This window comes from Dipodomys ordii, unplaced genomic scaffold (assembly GCF_000151885.1).
Source record: "Dipodomys ordii isolate 6190 unplaced genomic scaffold, Dord_2.0 Scaffold27, whole genome shotgun sequence".
In the NCBI taxonomy this organism is placed as follows: domain Eukaryota; kingdom Metazoa; phylum Chordata; class Mammalia; order Rodentia; family Heteromyidae; genus Dipodomys; species Dipodomys ordii.
The window spans coordinates 5,450,875-5,470,501 of record NW_012267243.1 but is presented as its reverse complement, the minus strand read 5'-3'; the positions used below and the strand labels follow the sequence as shown (position 1 = coordinate 5,470,501).

At 37.7% G+C, this 19,627-nt stretch overlaps 1 protein-coding gene across 2 annotated transcripts in view; it reads left to right on the top strand.

Moving 5' to 3' along the window:
* The window catches only part of Tor1aip1 (torsin A interacting protein 1), a 29,054-nt gene extending 12,166 nt beyond the window's left edge, over positions 1-16,888 (top strand). The window contains exons 5-11 of one of the 2 annotated variants that reach the window (XM_013015675.1): positions 1,041-1,082; positions 2,075-2,161; positions 5,935-5,988; positions 7,429-7,470; positions 8,401-8,469; positions 12,488-12,544; positions 14,552-16,888. In XM_013015675.1, coding sequence (XP_012871129.1) covers positions 1,041-1,082; positions 2,075-2,161; positions 5,935-5,988; positions 7,429-7,470; positions 8,401-8,469; positions 12,488-12,544; positions 14,552-15,339 — 1,139 coding nt within the window. In that variant the 3' untranslated portion in view covers positions 15,340-16,888. The remainder of the gene's footprint in view (positions 1-1,040; positions 1,083-2,074; positions 2,162-5,934; positions 5,989-7,428; positions 7,471-8,400; positions 8,470-12,487; positions 12,545-14,551) is intronic. The other variant, XM_013015676.1, reaches the window with a different exon arrangement.
* The last annotated feature ends 2,739 nt before the right edge of the window (positions 16,889-19,627 follow it).

The window sequence follows — 19,627 nt, the reverse complement described above, 5'->3', positions numbered from 1 at the left end:
TCACATAAGTGACTCCGTTTTTTGTTTTTTGTTTTTTTTTTGTCATGGGTCTTAAACTCTGGGCCTGGGCGCTGTCCCTTACCTCTTCAGCTCAAGGCAAGTGGTCTACCACTTGAGCCACAGTGCCACTTCCAGTTTTCTGGTGGTTTATTGGAGATCAGAGTCTCACAGACTTTTCCTGCGCTCGCTGGCTTTGAAACGCAATCCTCAGATCTCAGCCACCTTAGTGGCTTAGTGACTCCATTTTTGTACCATTTTAAGAAGCAAAGAGGTTAAAACCTGTAGGGACAAAAGCTGAAAAACACTCTCACTTTCTTAAATTATGACTTATATTACATCTATACAATGATAAATCAGTATTTTAGCCCAATTTGTGCAACTGATGCTGTTGAGTATATTTCTTTTTACTTAGCATAAGATGACTAAAGACAATATTGGGTCAGGTCTATGTCATGTAATCTCTTTCTCTGCCATACTTTTCTCTAATGCCTTTTTTTGTTTTAAGATGAATTTTTGTTTTATTCTAGATTTACCATCTTATCACTTCAAAAAAAGTATTGTTGGAAAAATTTAAAATTCCATATGTTTCACTTATTTCTCTTGGTTCACATTCTCTGTTGCTTTGAAAAACAATTATATTGATGGCCCTGGTGGAACAAAAAACAAGATTTTTTTTTTTAAAGTTTACTCTTTGGAACAATAGTACTCAGGGGGCCTGATTTGTCAGTTTTTCTCCCTTTTGAGAAATCTGGCATAGGAAAATGAGAATATATAAATCTATAGGATTGGGGTATTTGTTGGTGTAGACTTTAATGTTTTCTGTACAAACAAATTTTACAGTACAAGCCAGATCTATAACTGATGGGAAAATATTTTGTATTCTAGTTTGTATCTAATTTACTTCTGAAATAGCCAAAAGGAAATAAAGATTTTTAGAGGCTTAACAAAAGAAAAATGTTATTAGATCTTTATGGTATCTTTCTAAAGAAGATACTCTTCTTGCAAAGTTTTAGCTTTTGGTTTATGTTTTTGTCTTTTAGAAGATGCCAGTGCCCAACAGAAGGTCATTTTCTCTGAAGAAGGTATTTTCATTTTAACTATCAGACAATATATTTTAAGTCTTTTTCTTTTCATTGAAGCAGTTTTGGCAGGTAAATGTTATCTTTTTTTCTGAAAAGAGATATACATATCTTGTTACAGTAAGTCAGAATAAAATTGGATACAAAGCGTAATAGGGGCCATTGTGTACGTTTCAAACATCTTTTTGTTTATTTGAGTTAATCTTAAGCAAGGCTAATATTTTTTGCTTGTGACATGTACTGGCCTTTAATAATGGCATTAAAATAACTGCTTTTCCACCTTTTCATAACTAGTCTACATTTGTACAGATGGAAAGTTAGTTTATTTTTAAAACAACATGATCTGAGATTAGTCACTTATACAGAAATGTCTGTGTGGACACACAGAGACACATACTTTTATACTAATTGTATCTAACTTTAATTGCACAGAATATGTAGTTTACAACCCATAAAGGAAAGTTTCTCACTGTTGAATATGCTTTTCATTTTTTACTCTATATTAAAGCCTTGGAATACAATATTTTACATATTCTGAATATTTGTTTAGAAAGTAATTATATGCCTTGGAGAGCACCAAATAAATGAATTCAATTATGATACATTTAGTTGGGTTTTTTTTTGTTTTTTTTTTTTGGGTCCGGTCATGGGCCTGAACTCTGGGCTTGAGCACTGTCCCTAAGCTCTTCAGCTCAAGGCTAGTGCTCTACCACTTGAGCCACATCGCCACTTCTGGCTTTTTTCTTTTTGCTTATGTGGTGCTGAGGAATCAAACTCAGGGCCTCGAGCATGCAAGGCAAGTGCTCTACCACTGAGCCACCTTCCCAGCCCTATGATACATTTAGAACTATGTGATTCAAACTAGTAAGCAATAATGCATAGCAATTCTATATTAATAATTTGAGAGCCTTCATTTTAATGTTGGGTTATTTGTTTAATATGGATCTTTTGAGCATTGGAATAAACACACTAGTATCTTGTTTACTTCCTTTTAGGAGAAACTGAAGATGATGACCAAGACAGCTCTAACAGTGATGCCACTACTTCAAAGGTCAGATCCAGGGATTCGATTGAGTCTAGAGGTAACATTACTTTATGTATATATGACTTTTTATAGACTTATCATTTTAGTTAAAATGTAAAAATATCCTTGGGCTTTCTTTTTAAAAAATTACCTTCAGCCAGGCACTGATGGCTCATGTCTATAATTCTAACTACTCAAGAGGCTGAGATCTGAAAATCACAGTCCGACCAGCCTAGACAAGAAAGCCTATGACTCTTATCTCCAATTGACCCACCAGAAAACCAGAAGTGGAGCTGTGGCTCTAAGTGGTAGAGCACTAGCCTTGAGCAGAAAATCTTAGAGACAGTGCCAAGGCCCTAAGTTCAAGCCCCACAACTGACAAAAAAAAGTTACCTTCAAAATTAAAATGTTGATGGGCACCAGTGGCTCACACCTGTAATCCTAGCTACTCAGGAGGCTGAGATCTGAGGATTGCAATTCAAAGCCAGCCCGGGCATGAAAATCCATGAACTCTCATCTCCAATTAACCACCAGAAAACCAGAAGTGGTGCTGTGGCTCAAGCAGTAGAGTGCTCGCCTTGAGCTGAAGAGCGCAGGGGACAGCACCCAGGCCCAGAGTTCAAGCCCCAGGACCAATCAAAAAAATTAAAATGTTTTATGTTATATACTTTTAATATTTATTAAAATTGCTGCTTTCTGTGATGTATAATTATATATTGCCACAATAGCTAGAAAAATTACTTTAAATCTGTTCAACCATTTATGGAAAGTAGAATATTTTTGTTCTTAGAAGAGTTATTTGTTGTTTTTAATTTATAGAGAAACTGATCATATTGGCATTAGTCACAACTATCAGCCATGATATTTAGTTTTGGGGATTTTTAGTACTCTTTAATTTTCTCTGGATTAGTAAAATTCATAATTTTATATGTGGACTTATCTTTAAACTTATTCAGTTGAAAGTGTTCACTGAATAGAGGCAAAAATACTCATTTAAAACTTAGAATTCTAGATGAGCCATACAGCATGGCTTAAGCTTATAATCCTAGCTACTTGGGATGCAGAGATCAGGAATGAAAGCTTGAGGACAGCTAGCTCTTCTCTCAATCAAGACTTGCCATCTCAGCAAGGGGAAATAGAATGGCTAAGTGCAGTGGCAACCACCTGTCCAATCACCCAGGGAAACATAAATAGGAGGGTAACCACCCAGGCTGGCTTAGACATAAACTAAAACCCTATCTCAGAAATAACCAATCTCCCTAAAAAAACTGATGGAGTGGCTCAAGTGGTAGAACACCTCCCTAGCCTGTGGTGTTCTGTCACTTGAGCTACATCTTCACTTTTTGCTTTTATCATTTTTTTTCTTTTTTTTTTTTTTTTTTTTTGGGTCCGGTCATGGGCCTTGAACTCTGGCGCTGTCCCTTAGCTCTTCAGCTCAAGGCTAGTACTCTACCACTTGAGCCACAGCACCACTAGCAGCTTTTTTCTTTTTGCTTATGTGGTGCTGAGGAATTGAACCCAGGGCCTCATGCATGCAAGGCAAGCGCTCTACCACTGAGCCACCTTCCCAGCCCCGCTTTTATCATTTTTCAAACAAAGTCTTGCTCTCTGTCCAGGCCAGCTTGTGTTAATATCCCTTCTATGTACACTTTCTACATACCTGAGATGGCAGGTGTGCGTTGAGGTGGGATCTCTCAAACTTTTTGTCTGAGCTAGCCATGAATAGTGACCCTCCCAATTTTTGCCTTCAGAGTAGCTAAGATTACAAGTGTGAGCCACCATACCAGCCAGAGAGTTGGTTTTTGAAACAGTTTTCACTATGCTGCCCAGTCTGGCCTTCCTGCATCATCCCACCTAGCTTCCAGTCTTTGATGACAGGGAAATCTAAAAGGAGATAGGTAACTACTCCAGCATAGTGGTTCATACCTCAACACAACCTCTAGAGTCAGAAACCCCCAATTTTCTCTCTCAACTTATAAGATATATGCCCTCAGATAGCTGTGTAACTTCTGTTTTCCTTGGTCATCTGAGTTATTTTGAGGATTAACTTAATTCATGTATACAGAGAACTCAGAGAGTACCTGGTGCATAGTAAACATTCAAATTAAGTGCTATTACTAATGCTATATATATATATAAAACTCTAAAACTTAGACACTAAGCCATTCTTGTGACCATTCACTACTATTGCTAACAACCATAAAGCTATGTGGAACTACATAAAGTTTAGGTCTTGGGATCTCTTTTCTATAATAAGTACCAGTGACATATTGAAGTCTACATTCCCACATGAAGAAGAAAATCTAAGATGAAGAACCGAGTGTTGAGGCATATTTGGGAAAATCCTGGTCTTCCAAGGCTATTTTCTGGACCACTCATTGCCAAAAAAGTGCAGAAGATCCATTGTTTGATTCAGGAAGAAAATACTGCACTAAAGAAAATATTTCATTTTGGGGCTGGGAAAGTGGCTCCGTGGTAGAGTGCTTGCCTTGCATGCCTGAGGCCCTGGGTTCGATTCCTCAGCACCACATAAGCAAAAAGAAAAAAGCCGGACGTGGCGCTGTGGCTCAAGTGATAGAGTGCTAGCCTTGAGCTGAAGAGCTGAGGGACAGTGCCTAGGCCCAGAGTTCAGGCCCCACGACCGGACCCCCCAAAAAAAAATTCATTTAAAGTGTCTGTTTTTGTTCTACAATATACACAACACATTACCTAATATATAGTGTTAAAGTGGCAATTAGCCATCACACTTTTGTGTTAAATGCTTCTGTTTGTAAAGTAACAATCTAACCACATTGAAATAAATAAGTTGCACATTTATATGAAAAAATATGCTTCTACGAAGAGTAGACTAAAATACATAAGGTATTTCCCACTTACAAATTATTAATGCAAAATAGATGTTAATAATTTTAAGCTGGGCACTGATGGCTCACATGTGTACTCCTAGCTGCTCAGGATGCTGAGATCTAAAAATGTGGTTGAAAGTCAGCCCAGCAGAAAAGTCCAGGAGATTATCTCCAATTACCTACCCCAAAAAAACTGGAAATAAAGCTGTGGTTCAAGTGGTGGTAGAGTGCTTATGTTGAGCCCAAAAACCCAGGGACAGTACCCAGGCTCTGAGTTCAAGCCCCAGGAGTAGCACAAAAATAAGTAAATAAATAATTTTAAGAAGACCCATTATTGTAAACGTGTGATTTTTTTCATCCCAAAGGTTTAATTATTTCTATGCTATGTTATATATCTTGACTTTTGTTTTTCTTTACCTGGAAGTTAGTGAAAAGGCATAATTACGTGTTTTTTTTTGTTGTTTGTGGAGATCCTCTGCCACCTGAGCCACACCCCAGACCTGCTTTTTACTAGTGATTTTGGAGATGTTATTTCAAGATTCCTGCCCAGGCTGGCCTTCAGTCTTGATCCTTTGGATCTCAGCCTCCTTAGAAGCTAGAATTACAGGCATGAGCCCCCAGAGACCAGCTCTATAATTAGCTAATTTTTTAGATAAAATATAATTCTTTAAAAACTTTTAAAAAGTATTTACTTGAGGGCTGGGAAGTTGGCTCAGTAGTAAAGTGCTTGCCTAGCATGCATCATCACCACATAAACAGAAAAAGCTGGAAATGGCGCTGTGGCTCAAGTGGTAGAGTGCTAGCCTTGAGCTGAAGAACTGAGGGAGGGACAGTCCCCAGGCCCAGAGTTAAAGCCACGCGACGACAAAAAAAAAAATTGAGTGTTGACCTCCCTGTGGTTCATTTTTGCTCTTTTGATTATTTCATTTTTACTTGTAAGATAGGCACTTAAATATGTCTTATACTTTTCCATTTATTTTCTTAGTTCAAACCAGGTCATCAGATCAATATGCAGAATCATTTTGGAGGTTATCACAAAGTAAGTGTAAGTCACCTGTGGCATAGTCAGCACTATTAATTTTTAAGATCTTTTACAGTTTAATATAAATAAAAAAGAGGTCTAGTAAATGCTAAAAAATGAAGTAAAACAAATGCTACCCAATATCTAACTCATGATTTCACTTCTTGAGTTATTATTCTCTATGCCCAAACTTTATTTTTGTTATTTTATGTTTTTGGGGTTTTTTTTGTTTTTTGGGGGGGTCCAGTTGTGGGGCCTGAACTCTGGGCCTGGGCACTGTCCCTCAGCTCTTCAGCTCAAGGCTAGCGCTCTACCACTTGAGCCACAGCACCACTTCTGGCTTTTTTCTTTTTGCTTATGTGGTGCTGAGGAATCGAACCCAGGGCCTCAGGCATGCAAGGCAAGCACTCTACCACTGAGCCACCTTCGCAGCCCTGTTATTTTATATATATATATTTTTTTGGGGGGGGGGTCAATTGTGAGGCTTGAACTCAGGACCTACGTACTATCCCTGAGCTTTTTTGCTCAAGTCAAGCACTCTACCACTTTGAGCCACAGCTCCACTTCATTTTCAAGTGGGTTAATTGGAGATCAGAATCTGGCTTCAAACCATAATCTTCACTTACACACACAAACTACATATATAAATCAGATATTAAAAAAATACTTAGTATTTTATGAAAGAATATATAAAAATGTGTGTGTGCTATTTTTGCTCAAGTTCATTTCACAATAAAAAATTAGGAAGTGTCCATTTGTCTTAGGTACATGCCATTCTTAGTCAATATTTTGTTTCTAGTAGGTTAACAGATAGATATTCCTGAATTAATTGTAATGTCATTTTTTAAATTATCCCCTTGCATTATCTTAGAGTTATCCTTAAATACCACTTCAGAACTTAAAGTAGCATTGTTACTTTGCATATATCATATGGACTATTCTGTACTTTATATGATATATCATTTGGGGCTGCCTGGATTTGTATCTCAGTACTTTCAGAGAAGTAATTTGGGAAAAATTAACAATATGTTTACCTTTAATTATAAAATAGGGAAAATAGGATCTACAACATTTAGTGTGAATATTGAATATCCTTAGCCTGTTTTTGTTTTGTTACACTTTATGGGGGCTTTTTGTTGTTTTCCATTTTTTGTTTTGCCTAGGGCTCAAATGTAATGTCTCACACATGCTAAGAAAGCAGGTATTCTGCCATTATTATATCCTTCATCTATAATTTTTCATTGTGCTGGTAATGATCTTAATGCTGAATACTTGTCATTGTCTAATTTCTGGATATTTTTAGTAAAGGGGAAAAATATATTAACTATATTGTATATTTGTGGCTGGTCAGAAGAAGGTTTGATTTTATTTATAGTGTCTGTGGTAAGCAAAATGTCTTTACAACATCTTTTTTGTTTTCATTTTCAAATGATCTGTGATCTCCCTTTTCTGTTTCAGGTCAAGACTTTACAACTCTTGATAAACAACCTTCAGTGTTGAGTAAGTGTTTGGTAGTCTGTTCTCTTTGTGTCAGTCAATTTAACCCTGCCTTCCAACAAAAATCTCAATATGTTTTTAAGTTCTTTTTCCCCCTTTTTTTTTTTTTCTGGACCTGGGCCTTGAACTCTGGTGCTGGGCGCTGTCCCTAAATCCTTTTGCTCAAGGCTAGCACTCTACCACTTGGGCTTCCGCATCACTTTTTCTGTGATTAATTGGAGATAAGAGTGCCATTGACTTTCCTGCTAGGGCTAGAAACCTCATTATCCTCATACCTCAGCCTTTTAAATAGTTAGGATTATAGGTATGAACCACCAATGCCTGGCTCTTTGCTTTTTTAATATCACATAGTAGTGCTGTGATGTATAATTTATTCAGGTCTGTTTTACCATAAGGAATTTACTGATAAAGGTAAATGGGTAACTTCTTAAATAATATTGAAATCTTTAGTCTTGTAGATCAAAGGACTTATAAAGTTTTTTCTGATACATTTATGTGCTAGCTGTTTTGTTATGGGAAGAGTGCATCTTTAGTGATTTTTTTCACATCCTGTGAAAAAATGTCTCTTGTAGTGCCAATGGCTCACGCCTGTAATCCTAGCTACTCAGGAGGCTGAGATCTGAGGATTGTAATTCAAAGCCAGCCTGGGCAGGAAAGTCCATAAGACTCTCATCATCTCCAATTAACCACCAGAAAACCAGAAGAGGTGCTGTAGCTCAAGTGGTAGAGCGCTCGCCTTGAGCTGAAGAGCTGAGGGACAGCACCCAGGCCCAGAGTTCAAGTCCCACCACTGACCAAAAAAAAAAAAAAAAAGTCTCTTACTTGGGAAGCTACTACTTTCTTTCTGGTCGATTTATTATGTTACTCAAGACTATGTGTATAGACTTTTCAAAAATATAAAATGATATTTATATATATATGTATTTGCTTCAGGCTCAGGATATCCAAAAAATACCCAGGAATGGAGGGAACAAACCACGAGAATGAGGAGTAGGATCCCAAGTAAGTAGTTAAATTGCTGTTACTTGCTGTGTTTTTCTTAATTTTCTAGCATATCAAAATACTTAGTATTTCAAATAAGCATTTGGGTCACTTGTGGTTTCACTAATAAAAGAGCTATGACTTCTTTCTGGTTTAGTCATTTCCATTTGCTTGGACTAGCACAGAGGACTGGTCATAGTGTATTGAAAATGGTCTGGGAAGCTGGGAAGGTGGCTCAGTGGTAGAGTGCTTGCCTTGCAATGCACAAGGCCCTAAGTTCAATCCCTCAGCACCACATAAGCAGAAAAAGCCAGAAGTGGTGCTGTGGCTCAAGTGGTAGAGCACTCTCCTTGAGCTGAAAAAGCTCAGGGACAGTGCCCATGCCCAGAGTTCAAGCCCCATGACTGACAAAAAAAAAAAAAAAGCGGTCTGGGAAAACCAATGGAAGATAGGTAATAGACTTGACAATCCTATAGCATTTCAATGAATATTTGATGATGAAATTAAATTCTTGGCAATCTTCTAACCCCAGGTTCTATCTGTCTTCCTTTCTCCAGTCCTAGCTCTTCCACTTATTAAATGAGAAAGCTTGGTAAAGTCACTTAACTCTAGTGAACATCAAATCTTTTTTTTGGGGGGGGGTCCAGTCCTGGGCCTGGGCGCTGTCCCTCACTCTTAGCTCAAGGCTAGCACTCTACCACTTGAGCCACAACGCCACTTCTGGCTTTTTTTCTTTTTGCTTATGTGGTGCTGGGGAATCGAACCCAGAGCCTCAGACATGCAAGGCAAGCGCTCTACCACTGAGCCACCTTCCCAGCCCTGAACTTCAATTTTCTTATTTTTATAAACATTAGTGCCTTTAGATTATTATAATGGTTACATAATTTTTAAGACCTATCACACATTAATATTTATGTACTCTTAACATATTGGTAAAAGTTAGTAACTATGAAGGATTCATGTTCTCTATTCTTGACTTCTATAGAGCGATTGTTGCATATTTTTCAACTTGGTCTTTTATCTTGGTGGCTTACATCTGTAATCCTAGCTACTCAGGAGGCTGAGATCTCTGAGGAGCACAATTGGAAGCCAGGCAAGACAGGAAAGTTTATAAAACTCCTGCCTCCAACTAACCACCAAAAACAAGAAGTGGTAGAGCACTAGTCTTGAGCAAAAGAGCTCCGGGACAGCACCCATGCTCTGAGTTCAAGCTCCATGACTGACAAAAAAAGATTTATTTCAATTGGATGTAGCAGCATGTGCCTGCCATCCTGGCTTCTGGGATAGGAAAGATTGTGAGTTCAAGGGCAACCTGAGTAATACGGCAAGATCTTGTCTAAAAAATACAACAGAAATATTGGTTTCAAAATTTGTTATTGGCTATACTAATTTTAATAAGAACAATAAAATTTACTTTTCCGTGCCTTTAGCAGTGGGGAGGACGGGGTGTTGTGTGCTGTTTCTGGGTCTTGAACTTGGTCTAGGCATGATCCCTGAACTTTTTTTTTTTTGCCCATCCTGGGGTTTGAACTGAGGGTCTGGGTACTGTTCCCTGAGCTTCTTTTGCTCAAGGCTAGTGCTCTACCACTTGAGCCACACGGCCACTTCCGGCTTTTTTGTGTATGTGGCACTAAGGAATAGAACCCAGGGCTTCATGCATGCTAGGCAAGCACTCTACCACTAAGCCACATTCCCAGCCCATATCCCTGAGCTTTTTTTCTTTAGGCAAGCACTCTTCTACTTGAGCCATAACTCTACTTCTAGCTCTTTTTGTTGGTTAATTGGAGAAAACAGTGTCATGGCTTCCCTGCTTGGCTGGCTTTAATCTGAAGATCTCAGAGTCTCCTGAGAGCTAGGATTATAGGCCAGGATCCGGCACCAGGGTCTTGCCTCAGCAGTGTATATGCTGTGCTAAGGGTATGTTTGTGTACCATAAATTACTTATGACTGATGATGCATAATTCATATTGACTCATCAAGTGTTGTAAAATAATACTTCATGGCATTTTCATTTTTATCATTTGTTCTTTGCAGGCATGTAATATGATAATCTGATAAGTTTGGAATTTTTTTATAGTTTAGTATTTGTTTAATAATACAGTTGCAACTTTGATGGCCTAACTTAGAAATTTCTAAATAATGAAGTATCCTAAGCAAAATTAGTAATTGAAACCCAATATGTCTCCTAGAATTAGTGTTGATGTCATTTTGTCTTATTTGGGGTTTTATCTTATGACCAAAAAAATGTAGCTATTTCTGTTTCTTGGTAATGCTAATTTTGTTCCTCCAATTTAGCCCAATGTTTCTCACATTAAAGTTGTTGATAAACACTAGGAAGGTCCACCAGCAAGATCATTTATATATACAAAAGTTACAAAACTCCAGATGGATGGCAGTACCAGTAAATGTAGGTCATACCAATGTGATCATTCGCCTTCCTTTTCCTCTCTCTTAGACATTAAAAAACCTGCATGAGAGGGAAAAAGAGAAAAGTTAGGGTAGTTTTTATTTTCTAAAGTAATAATGGATGAGTTTTGATGGACTTGGAGAAAAATACTTTAAGAATTTTACTAACCACAAACCTAAAGCACACTTACTAGACTACTACCAGAAATTGGAATCGTGGAGAGGTGGCAGTACTGGAGTTCTGGACTCAAACTCACTTGGCCTCTACTCTTTGTTTAGCTGGTACTCTACCACTTTAGCCATTCCTCCACCCCTGTTTTTTGTTTGTATGTATGTGTGTGTGTTTTGTTTTGTTTTGTTTGGGGTCTGGTCATGGGGCCTGAACTCTGGGCCTGGGCGCTGTCCATCAGCTCTTCAGCTCAAGACTAGCGCTCTACCACTTGAGCTTTTTTCTTTTTGCTTATGTGGTGCTGAGGAATTGAACCCAGGGCCTCAGGCATGCAAGGCAAGCGGTCTACCACTGAGCCACCTTCCCAGCCCGTTTTGTTGTTTTTTTTGTTTTTTGTTTTTGTCATGTGGCTTGAACTTGGGGCCTGGGTGATGTCCCTGAGCTTTTTTACTGAAGGCTAGTGCTCTGCCCCTTTGAGTCACAGCTCCACTTCTGGTTTTCTGGTGGTTAATTGGAGATAAGAGTCTCACAGACTTTCCTGCCTAGACAGGAAACTGTGAGGATCACAGGGAAGGATTACAGGCATGAGCCACCAGCATCCACCTCCAGCCCTGCTTTTTGATGGTTATTTTAGAGACAGTCTCACACTTTTTTTTTTGCTATGCTGGTTTTTTACCTTGATCCTCAGATCTCAGTCCATAAGTAGTTAGGATTACAAACACTGCCACCAGTTCCTACTTAGGAAATGCTTTCTGATATGATTTTTCAGATATTACTGATATTGGAGATGGTCAGAAAGAAGCCCCAGAAAAGTATTTGAATCAGTTTAAGGTAGAAAATACTAAGGATTATTGCAGGGCTGGGAAGGTGGCTCAGTGGTAGTAGAGTGCTTGCCTTGCATGCTCAAGGCCCTGGGTTCAATTCCTCAGCACCACATAAACAGAAAGCCGGAAGTGGCGCTGTGGCTCAAGTGGTAGAGCGCTAGCCTTGAGCTGAAGAGCTGAGGGACAGCGCCTAAGCCCAGAGTTCAGGCCCCACAACCGGACCAAAAAAATAGAAAATAAAAAAAGATTTTCATATGCAAATATCATACCCAGATAGTTTACTAATCCATAGTCCACATTGTGTTCCTTTTCTCACCTCCCTCCTCTTTACAGAATCTATAAGCATTGTTTAGATGGTGTTATTTATTGTACTAATTCCATTAAATAAGCTTCAAGGCTTTTCTCTCAACTTTGAGTATTAAATGTGTGCTTTGTATTAGATCGCTACATGATATGAATAATCATGAAAGATATAGATCTTGTGTCTCAAGGAACTTTGAGTAAAATAGACCTTTCTTCTGCTTGTAGCTGATCTCTCTGCTTTTTCTCCTAATAGAATTTCTATTTCTTTCTACATTAGAAATAAATGCTCAAATTAAGAACATAAATTGACCATCTTTTAAAATTATTTCTATCTTAGATGATAGCAGGCAGAAATCGGAGCCCAGAAATCAATCTTTACCAGCCTCTACCCAACGTAAGTTTTATCTGTTCAGTAACTGAGTTTTAAAATTTGAAATTGGACTGGAAAAGAGCAGGGAGGGGGTTACATTGTCCAAAAAGAAATGTACTCATTAACTGTAACCCCTTTATGGCAACAAAAAACGTTTTTAAAAAAAGTTTAAATTTTGGTGATCCATAATTGTTTAAATGTCTGTTTACAACAGTTTGATTTAATGCTATTTGAAGAGTCATACTTTTAAGTACTTCAGAGGAAATAGTATGTATTTTACTAACAGTGAAATTCTTTTTTTTTTTTTTTTTTGGGTCCGGTTGTGGGGCCTGAACTCTGGGCCTGGGCGCTGTCCCTCAGCTCTTCAGCTCAAGGCTAACGCTCTACCACTTGAGCCACAGCGCCACTTCCGGCTTTTTTCTTTTTGCTTATGTGGTGCTGAGGAATCGAACCCAGGGCCTTGAGCATGCAAGGCAAGCGCTCTACCACTGAGCCACCTTCCCAGCCCCAACAGTGAAATTCTTTGTGGACTAAGCACATGAAACAGCAACTAGTTTTCCCCTTCCCTTTATTGTTTCTAAGACCTAAAATAAAAAAATAACTAAATCTGTAAATAACCATTAACTGAACCATACTGGGCTTAAGAGGATGGCTATGGATTTTGAAATCCACAGGTAAGGAACACTTACCTCATGTACCTTGCCTTAAGACAAGTTTCTTTTATTCCTGTAGCCTACATCTCCTGAATGAGTACTACAAAATAATAGTGAGGGCTAGGAATGTGACTTAGTGGTACCGAGCATGCATGTAGCCCTGGGTTCGATTCCTCAGCCTGTGGCTCAAGTGACAGAGTGCTAGCCTTGAACAAAAATTTGGGGACAGTGCCCAGCCCCTTAGTTCAAGCCCAGGACTGGCAAAAAAATTTTTTTAAATAGTAATTCTCAGCCCAGTGCTGGTAGCTCACGCCTGACATCCTAGCTACTCAGGAGGCTGAGATCTCAGAATCATGGTTCAAGCCAACCGGGGCAGTAAAGTCCATGAGACTCTTATCTCCAATAAACCACTCAGAAAACCAGAAGTAGCCCTGTGGCTCAAGTGATAGAGTGCTAGCCTTGAGCTGAAGAGCTGAAGGACAGAACCCAGGCCCAGAGTTCAAGCCCCATGACCGACCCCTCCCCCCCCCAAAAAAAAAGTGATTCTCACATTTTTGGTCTTTAGACCCCTTGATACTAGTTAAGGTTAAGTACTCCCAAAGAGCTTTTCTTTTTTTAAATTAAATTTAAATCAATTTTCACTAGTATTTAAAAGTATTAAAATCATTCATATTTATAGATACATATGGTGTTTTGATACTTGTATATTAGAAGACTAAACATACCTGTCTCCTAAGGTATTTTGTTGTTGTTGGTCATGGGGCTTGAACTCTGTGTCTGGGCGCTGTCCCTCAGCTCTTCAGCTCAAGGCTAGCACTCTACCACTTGAGCCACAGCACCACTTCCGGTTTTCTGGTGGTTAATTGGAGATAAGAGTCTCACAGACTTTCCTGCTTGGGCTGACTTTGAACTGTGATCCCCAGATGTCAGCCTACTGAGTAGCTAGGATTACAGATGTGAGTTGCCAACAGCAGGCTATTTTATAATTGTTTTATAATAAAAAACATTCAGAAATCTTTTCTCTAATTTGTTAAAATAATAAAATACATAGCACATTATCACACCAGAACATTATTTAGGGCACACCTTTTATATACTACCACACTAGAACATTTTACTCCTGTCTGTCTTGTACCTGTTGCTCAACCATTCCCCACCCATTTTATATTCCTACTCTTCCAAGCCTCTGGTAGTCTATTCTACTCTCAACTCTGAGATCAGCAACAGTTTTAGATTTTGAATGCAAGTGAGGAGTTCATGTGGTATTTGTCTTTCTGTACCTGGTTCAGTTCCATCTATGTGATTGAAAATGACAAGCCACTTACCCTTGAATCTTAGAAAATGATATTTATCTGTCATTTCTTTCTTTTGTGAACAGAAGTGGTTGAACAACCCCAAAATGAATCTTTTGTCAAGAAATGGCGGTGGTGGCTACTTTGTGCAGTAGTTGTTCTTGCCTTTTGGATGTTTCCATTCATTCATACTCCTGAGGTAAAAACCACTGCTGCTCAAGAATTCCAAAACCAGATGAACCAACTTATGACTAAGTATCAAGGTCAAGATGAGAAGCTGTGGAAAAGAAGTGTAACGTTCCTGCAAAAACATCTTAACAGCTCCCATCCTCGGCCTCAGCCTGCGATCTTGCTTCTCACAGCTGCCCAAGATGCGGAAGAAGCACTTAAGTGTCTGAGTGAACAAATTGCTGATGCCTATTCTTCCTTCCGTAGTGTCCGCGCCATTCGAATTGATGGAACAGGCAAAGCTACTCAGGACAGTGATGTTGTCAAACTAGAAGTAGATCGGGAACTGACCAATGGATTTAGAAATGGCCAGAATGCAGCTGTGGTACACCGCTTTGAGTCGTTGCCTGCAGGCTCTGCTCTGATCTTCTACAAATATTGTGACCACGAAAATGCAGCCTTCAAAGATGTAGCCTTAGTCCTAACTGTCTTGTTAGAAGACAAAACACTTGGAACCAGCCTAGGCCTAAAAGAAATTGAAGAAAAAGTGAGAGATTTCCTCAAAGTCAAGTTCATCGATTCTAGCACACCCAGCTCCTACAATCATATGGACCTGGACAAATTGAATGGGCTCTGGAGCCGTATTTCTCACTTAGTTCTGCCTGTGCAACCTGAAAATGCTCTGAAAAGAGGTATCTGCTTATAAGGGAGAAAAGGAGAGAAAAATCATGTCTCAGGTTCTGAGAATTTTTTACACTTTCTAACTACAGACAGAATTCGCAGCATTTTTTTTTTTGAGAACTAGTTTCTTTGTACAGAAACTAAATCATTTATTCAACCTAATTGTCTGTAATGAGAGAATTATTTCTCTGTTTCTATTAAGAGCTATGTTAAGGGTACTTAGGAGAGTGTAAATTATATACAATCCCATAGAGGATCTATTTTGATTCTGGGCTGAATCATTCTTGGTTTGATGTAACCAGTGAAAAAGATTAAGCTCCTTTCTTCTGAATCATCCCTATTTTTTAGATTTTTTTATTAGTAAGGCAGCTTCCTCATTGTAACCATAGGTTTTCTTCTATACCATTTAAGTATTGTATTAGCAGCTCTGCTATAGGAACAAAAGTAATGAAAGGTTATCTTGAATGTGTGTTTAGTTTTTTTTTCCTTTGTTTTTGGAGGGTGGAGAGGAGGAAAAAAGAGAAATTGTAGAATTGGAAAGGAAAAAGGAAAAATATATTTTCCAAGATAAAATGTTACAATAAGCAACTGAGTGGTAAGTTAGTCAAAATATCTATCTGAACTGTTACTGTGGTAAATTCTGTAAGGATCTTTTTGTTTTCCTTTAAGAAAGTCTTCATCATCCCAGGGGGGTTTAAAACCTATCTATGGTAAGATTTAATGTATTTCCTGATTTGTCTCTTAAAACAGGTAAATTCAGTTTACTTTGTATATAACCTAAAGTTACTATTTTAAAGAAATACATTCTCATATTGATAAGCCATTTTTTAGCTATCCTGAGCTAATTTTCTACTTGCTCACTTGTTACAGTCTGATTTGATTGTGGTTTTGGTTTTGACACTCCATAACAAATATAAAGACTAACTATGCACATGATAAATTTCATTAAGAGTGCCTCAAGCCAAAAAGAGAGCAAACTTTACCACATACATAGAGTGTTAGTTGTATTTTTGTACTCCTATAGTATTTTAGTTGTGACTTTGCATCTATAGTGAACCTTCTGCCTGCTACTTGCTTTGATTTGCTTTATTCTATGTAGCACAATGGTCAAGCACTTGAATAGCATGCATGAGCTCAATCCATAACGGATTCACTCTGTTTTTGTTTTTGTTTTTTTAAATTGTGTCTATAGGCATTTAAATGAAAATACTGTTTTAGAGTATTAGAGCCAGTCATTGGCTTCACAAGTTACCCTCTGAGGGTCTTAGAACTAGTGGTAGAAATTTCCTACCACTAAAGTTACCAATATTCATAAATGTATGCCCTTTATTGTTTTGTTCCTACCAGAACTCAGATCATCTGATTTATAAAGGATTGTAAAACAGTTGTTTTGAAGAAGCTTATTTTGTACATGCATATTATATGGAAAATGAAATGTTCTATTAAGTGTTTCACTGACCTAAATAATTTTAAAGTAATATCTTATATCTTTCAAAAAATAATTGTAGCAATTGATGTGTAAAGACTTTAAAAGCTATTTTAGTAATTTAAATAAATTTACCTTTTGATTTGTACTCTTGTAAATTTATTTATAACCCTTTTTTTTTCTTTAATTAGTTCAAATGTTTCCTTTACACTTGAACAATGTTAATGTCTTTAGCTAGGAGAAATAGGCCAAAGAATGGGAGCCATTTACAAGTGCATTCTTTCCTTTCATGCATTTTTTTTATTACTATAAAGGTGATGTACAGAGGGTTTACAGTTACATAAGTCAGATTAAGAGTATATTTCCAAGGGATAGTAAGGGGAAACAAAGGAGGAGGCAACAATGCTTGATAAGAAATGTACTCATTACCTTGCCCAGGTAATTGTAACTCCTCTGTACGGTATTTTCACAATAAAAAGAAAGAAAAAAAGATGGAATATTAAAAAAAAGTATATTTCCTTTTAAACAATGTCACTCCTTCCCTTGCTCTCTCCTAGTTTTTCCCTCCCATCCTCACCCACAACTTGTATAGTTCATTTTCAACATAGTGTCTAGTAAGTACCATTGCTTTAGAATTATCTTTCAAGTGGAGTTATTCTGGGTATTTGTGACTTCTTCAATAGGCTTTTGATAACTATCATTCCCTTCATGGGGGGAGGGCATTAATTGTGGATTTCCAGCTTTTTGATACGAGTCTCAGAGGCTTTCCTGCCCAGGGTGGCTTCAAACTTTGATCCTCAGATCTCAGCCTCCTGAGTAGCTAGGATTATAGCCATAAACTACAGGAACCCAGCCCACAAATCCTCTTTAGATTTCTTTTTCCTAATCCCACTTCACATAAAATGTTAATACCATGTATAAATACCATATATACACTTTATACGTGGCATACATTTACAGACTATTTTTTCTGCTTCATACTATATTTTATGCTATATAGTATATATTATATAGTATATAGTTGTATATAGTATATAGTACTATATAGTATATACTATAGAGTATACTACACATAAGTATACTATATAGTCGTAATATCCTACATATATAGTAGTATACTATCTGTGGTATACTATATAGTATATTATGTATTTTTGTATACTATGTATTTTTTGCTTTATTATATATATATAGTACTATATATATATAGTATATATATAGTACTATATATATGCAGTATGAAGCAGGAAAAAAATAGATGTATATATTGCCCCTCATGAACCAATTTTCACTCCGATTGAGAGTGAATGCTCAAGAATGTCTATTTTAGAGGATTGTTACTCCATGGTATAGCACTTGGCTATGATGCACAAGGAACTGGCCCAGTTCAATCCTCAGAATCACAATGGTCGGTTCAATCCTCAGAATCACAATGGTAATAGTAATATTTGATAGGTATGGTGGCCAGGCTGGTAATCTCAATACTTAAGAGGTTGAGGACACCCTGAGCTACATAGCCAGGCTCTCAAAAAACCAAAGACTAGAGTCTGGGGAATGTGGCTTAGTGGTAGAGTGCTTGCTTAGCATGCATGATGCCCTGGGTTCGATACCTAAATAGTACTATATAAACAGAAAAAGCCAGAAGGGATGCTATGGCTCAAGTGGTAGAGCACTAGCCTTGAGCAAGGACAGTGCCTAGTCCCTGAGTTCTAGCCCCAGGACCCACAAGAAAAAAATATAAAGACTATAGATGTAGCTCAGTAATAAAACACTTAAGAATTTATGCAAGGCTCTAGGTTCTATCTGCAGCACCACAAAAAAAATTTTTTTTTACAAATTTAAATAGTAACTACCTAAAATTCTGTTTATGTTTTGTAATCTTTTTAGAAGGAAAAACTTAGTAAGTCATCAACCTGGAAATAGAAATTAGTCCCTAGAAATGAAGCACATTATAACAACCGTGGCACAGAAATTATCACAGTTAACCCTGACCAGTTTTAATATTTGTCGAAACTTGATTTACATCCCTTATTTCAGTGACTGTCTCGTGTTAAGATTTTTAAACCCCAAATCCTTAAAAATTGGAAGTGAATATTTTCACTGACAATAATTGTGACAAGATGAAAGGTTTGCATATTTCATACATTGATGTCTCAAGTTAAAGACATAGGGATCCAGTTCCCTATGATTTTGGGTCTACAGAAAGTAGCCTTTTTGTAAACAGTTCTTATTGTATGGTTTAGCTATATTCTCTTTAGCAAGGTCACAGAGATAAATCTGATGGGTGAGTGTGTAGGGTTTTTCTTTAAGGAAGATTTATTGGCATGTTAACCACCAAAGATAAAGTGAGTACTGACCCTGAAAAACTAAACCGTGAATGCTGCCATAGGGATGCTTAGGAAAATACCCTTCATTGGTTGTATCTTTCTGGCCTGGGTCAGAGAAGACCCTGTGTACTTAGGGACCTTCTGGATAGGAAAGTCTAGCTTGTCACCTGGGCATAAATGAGTAAAAACCTTTTGTGGAATGAACAACTTGAGCTTTCCCAAACACATTGTGCTCTTCTGTATATTCTTAGATTCAGAATACTCTTTTTCTTATCCCTTTCCCTTTCCCCAATCTCATTACTTAGCTAATACCTATTTGCTCTTAAGGCCTTAGTTTTGTTTTGTTTTTTTAGGCAGAACTTAAGTGAAATCATCCCTAAATTTTCCTAAAGAGCTTTCTATGATCACACAAAAGAAGAGGAACCATGCATGAAGTGGCAAGTTACTGGGTTAAGGGACTTGGAGTTTGGAAAAAAGTACCACAAGAGGCAGCACCACACAAAAGCCAAGCACTTGTAGCTCAAGCCTGGAATCCTAGATGCTCAGGAGGCTGGGATCTG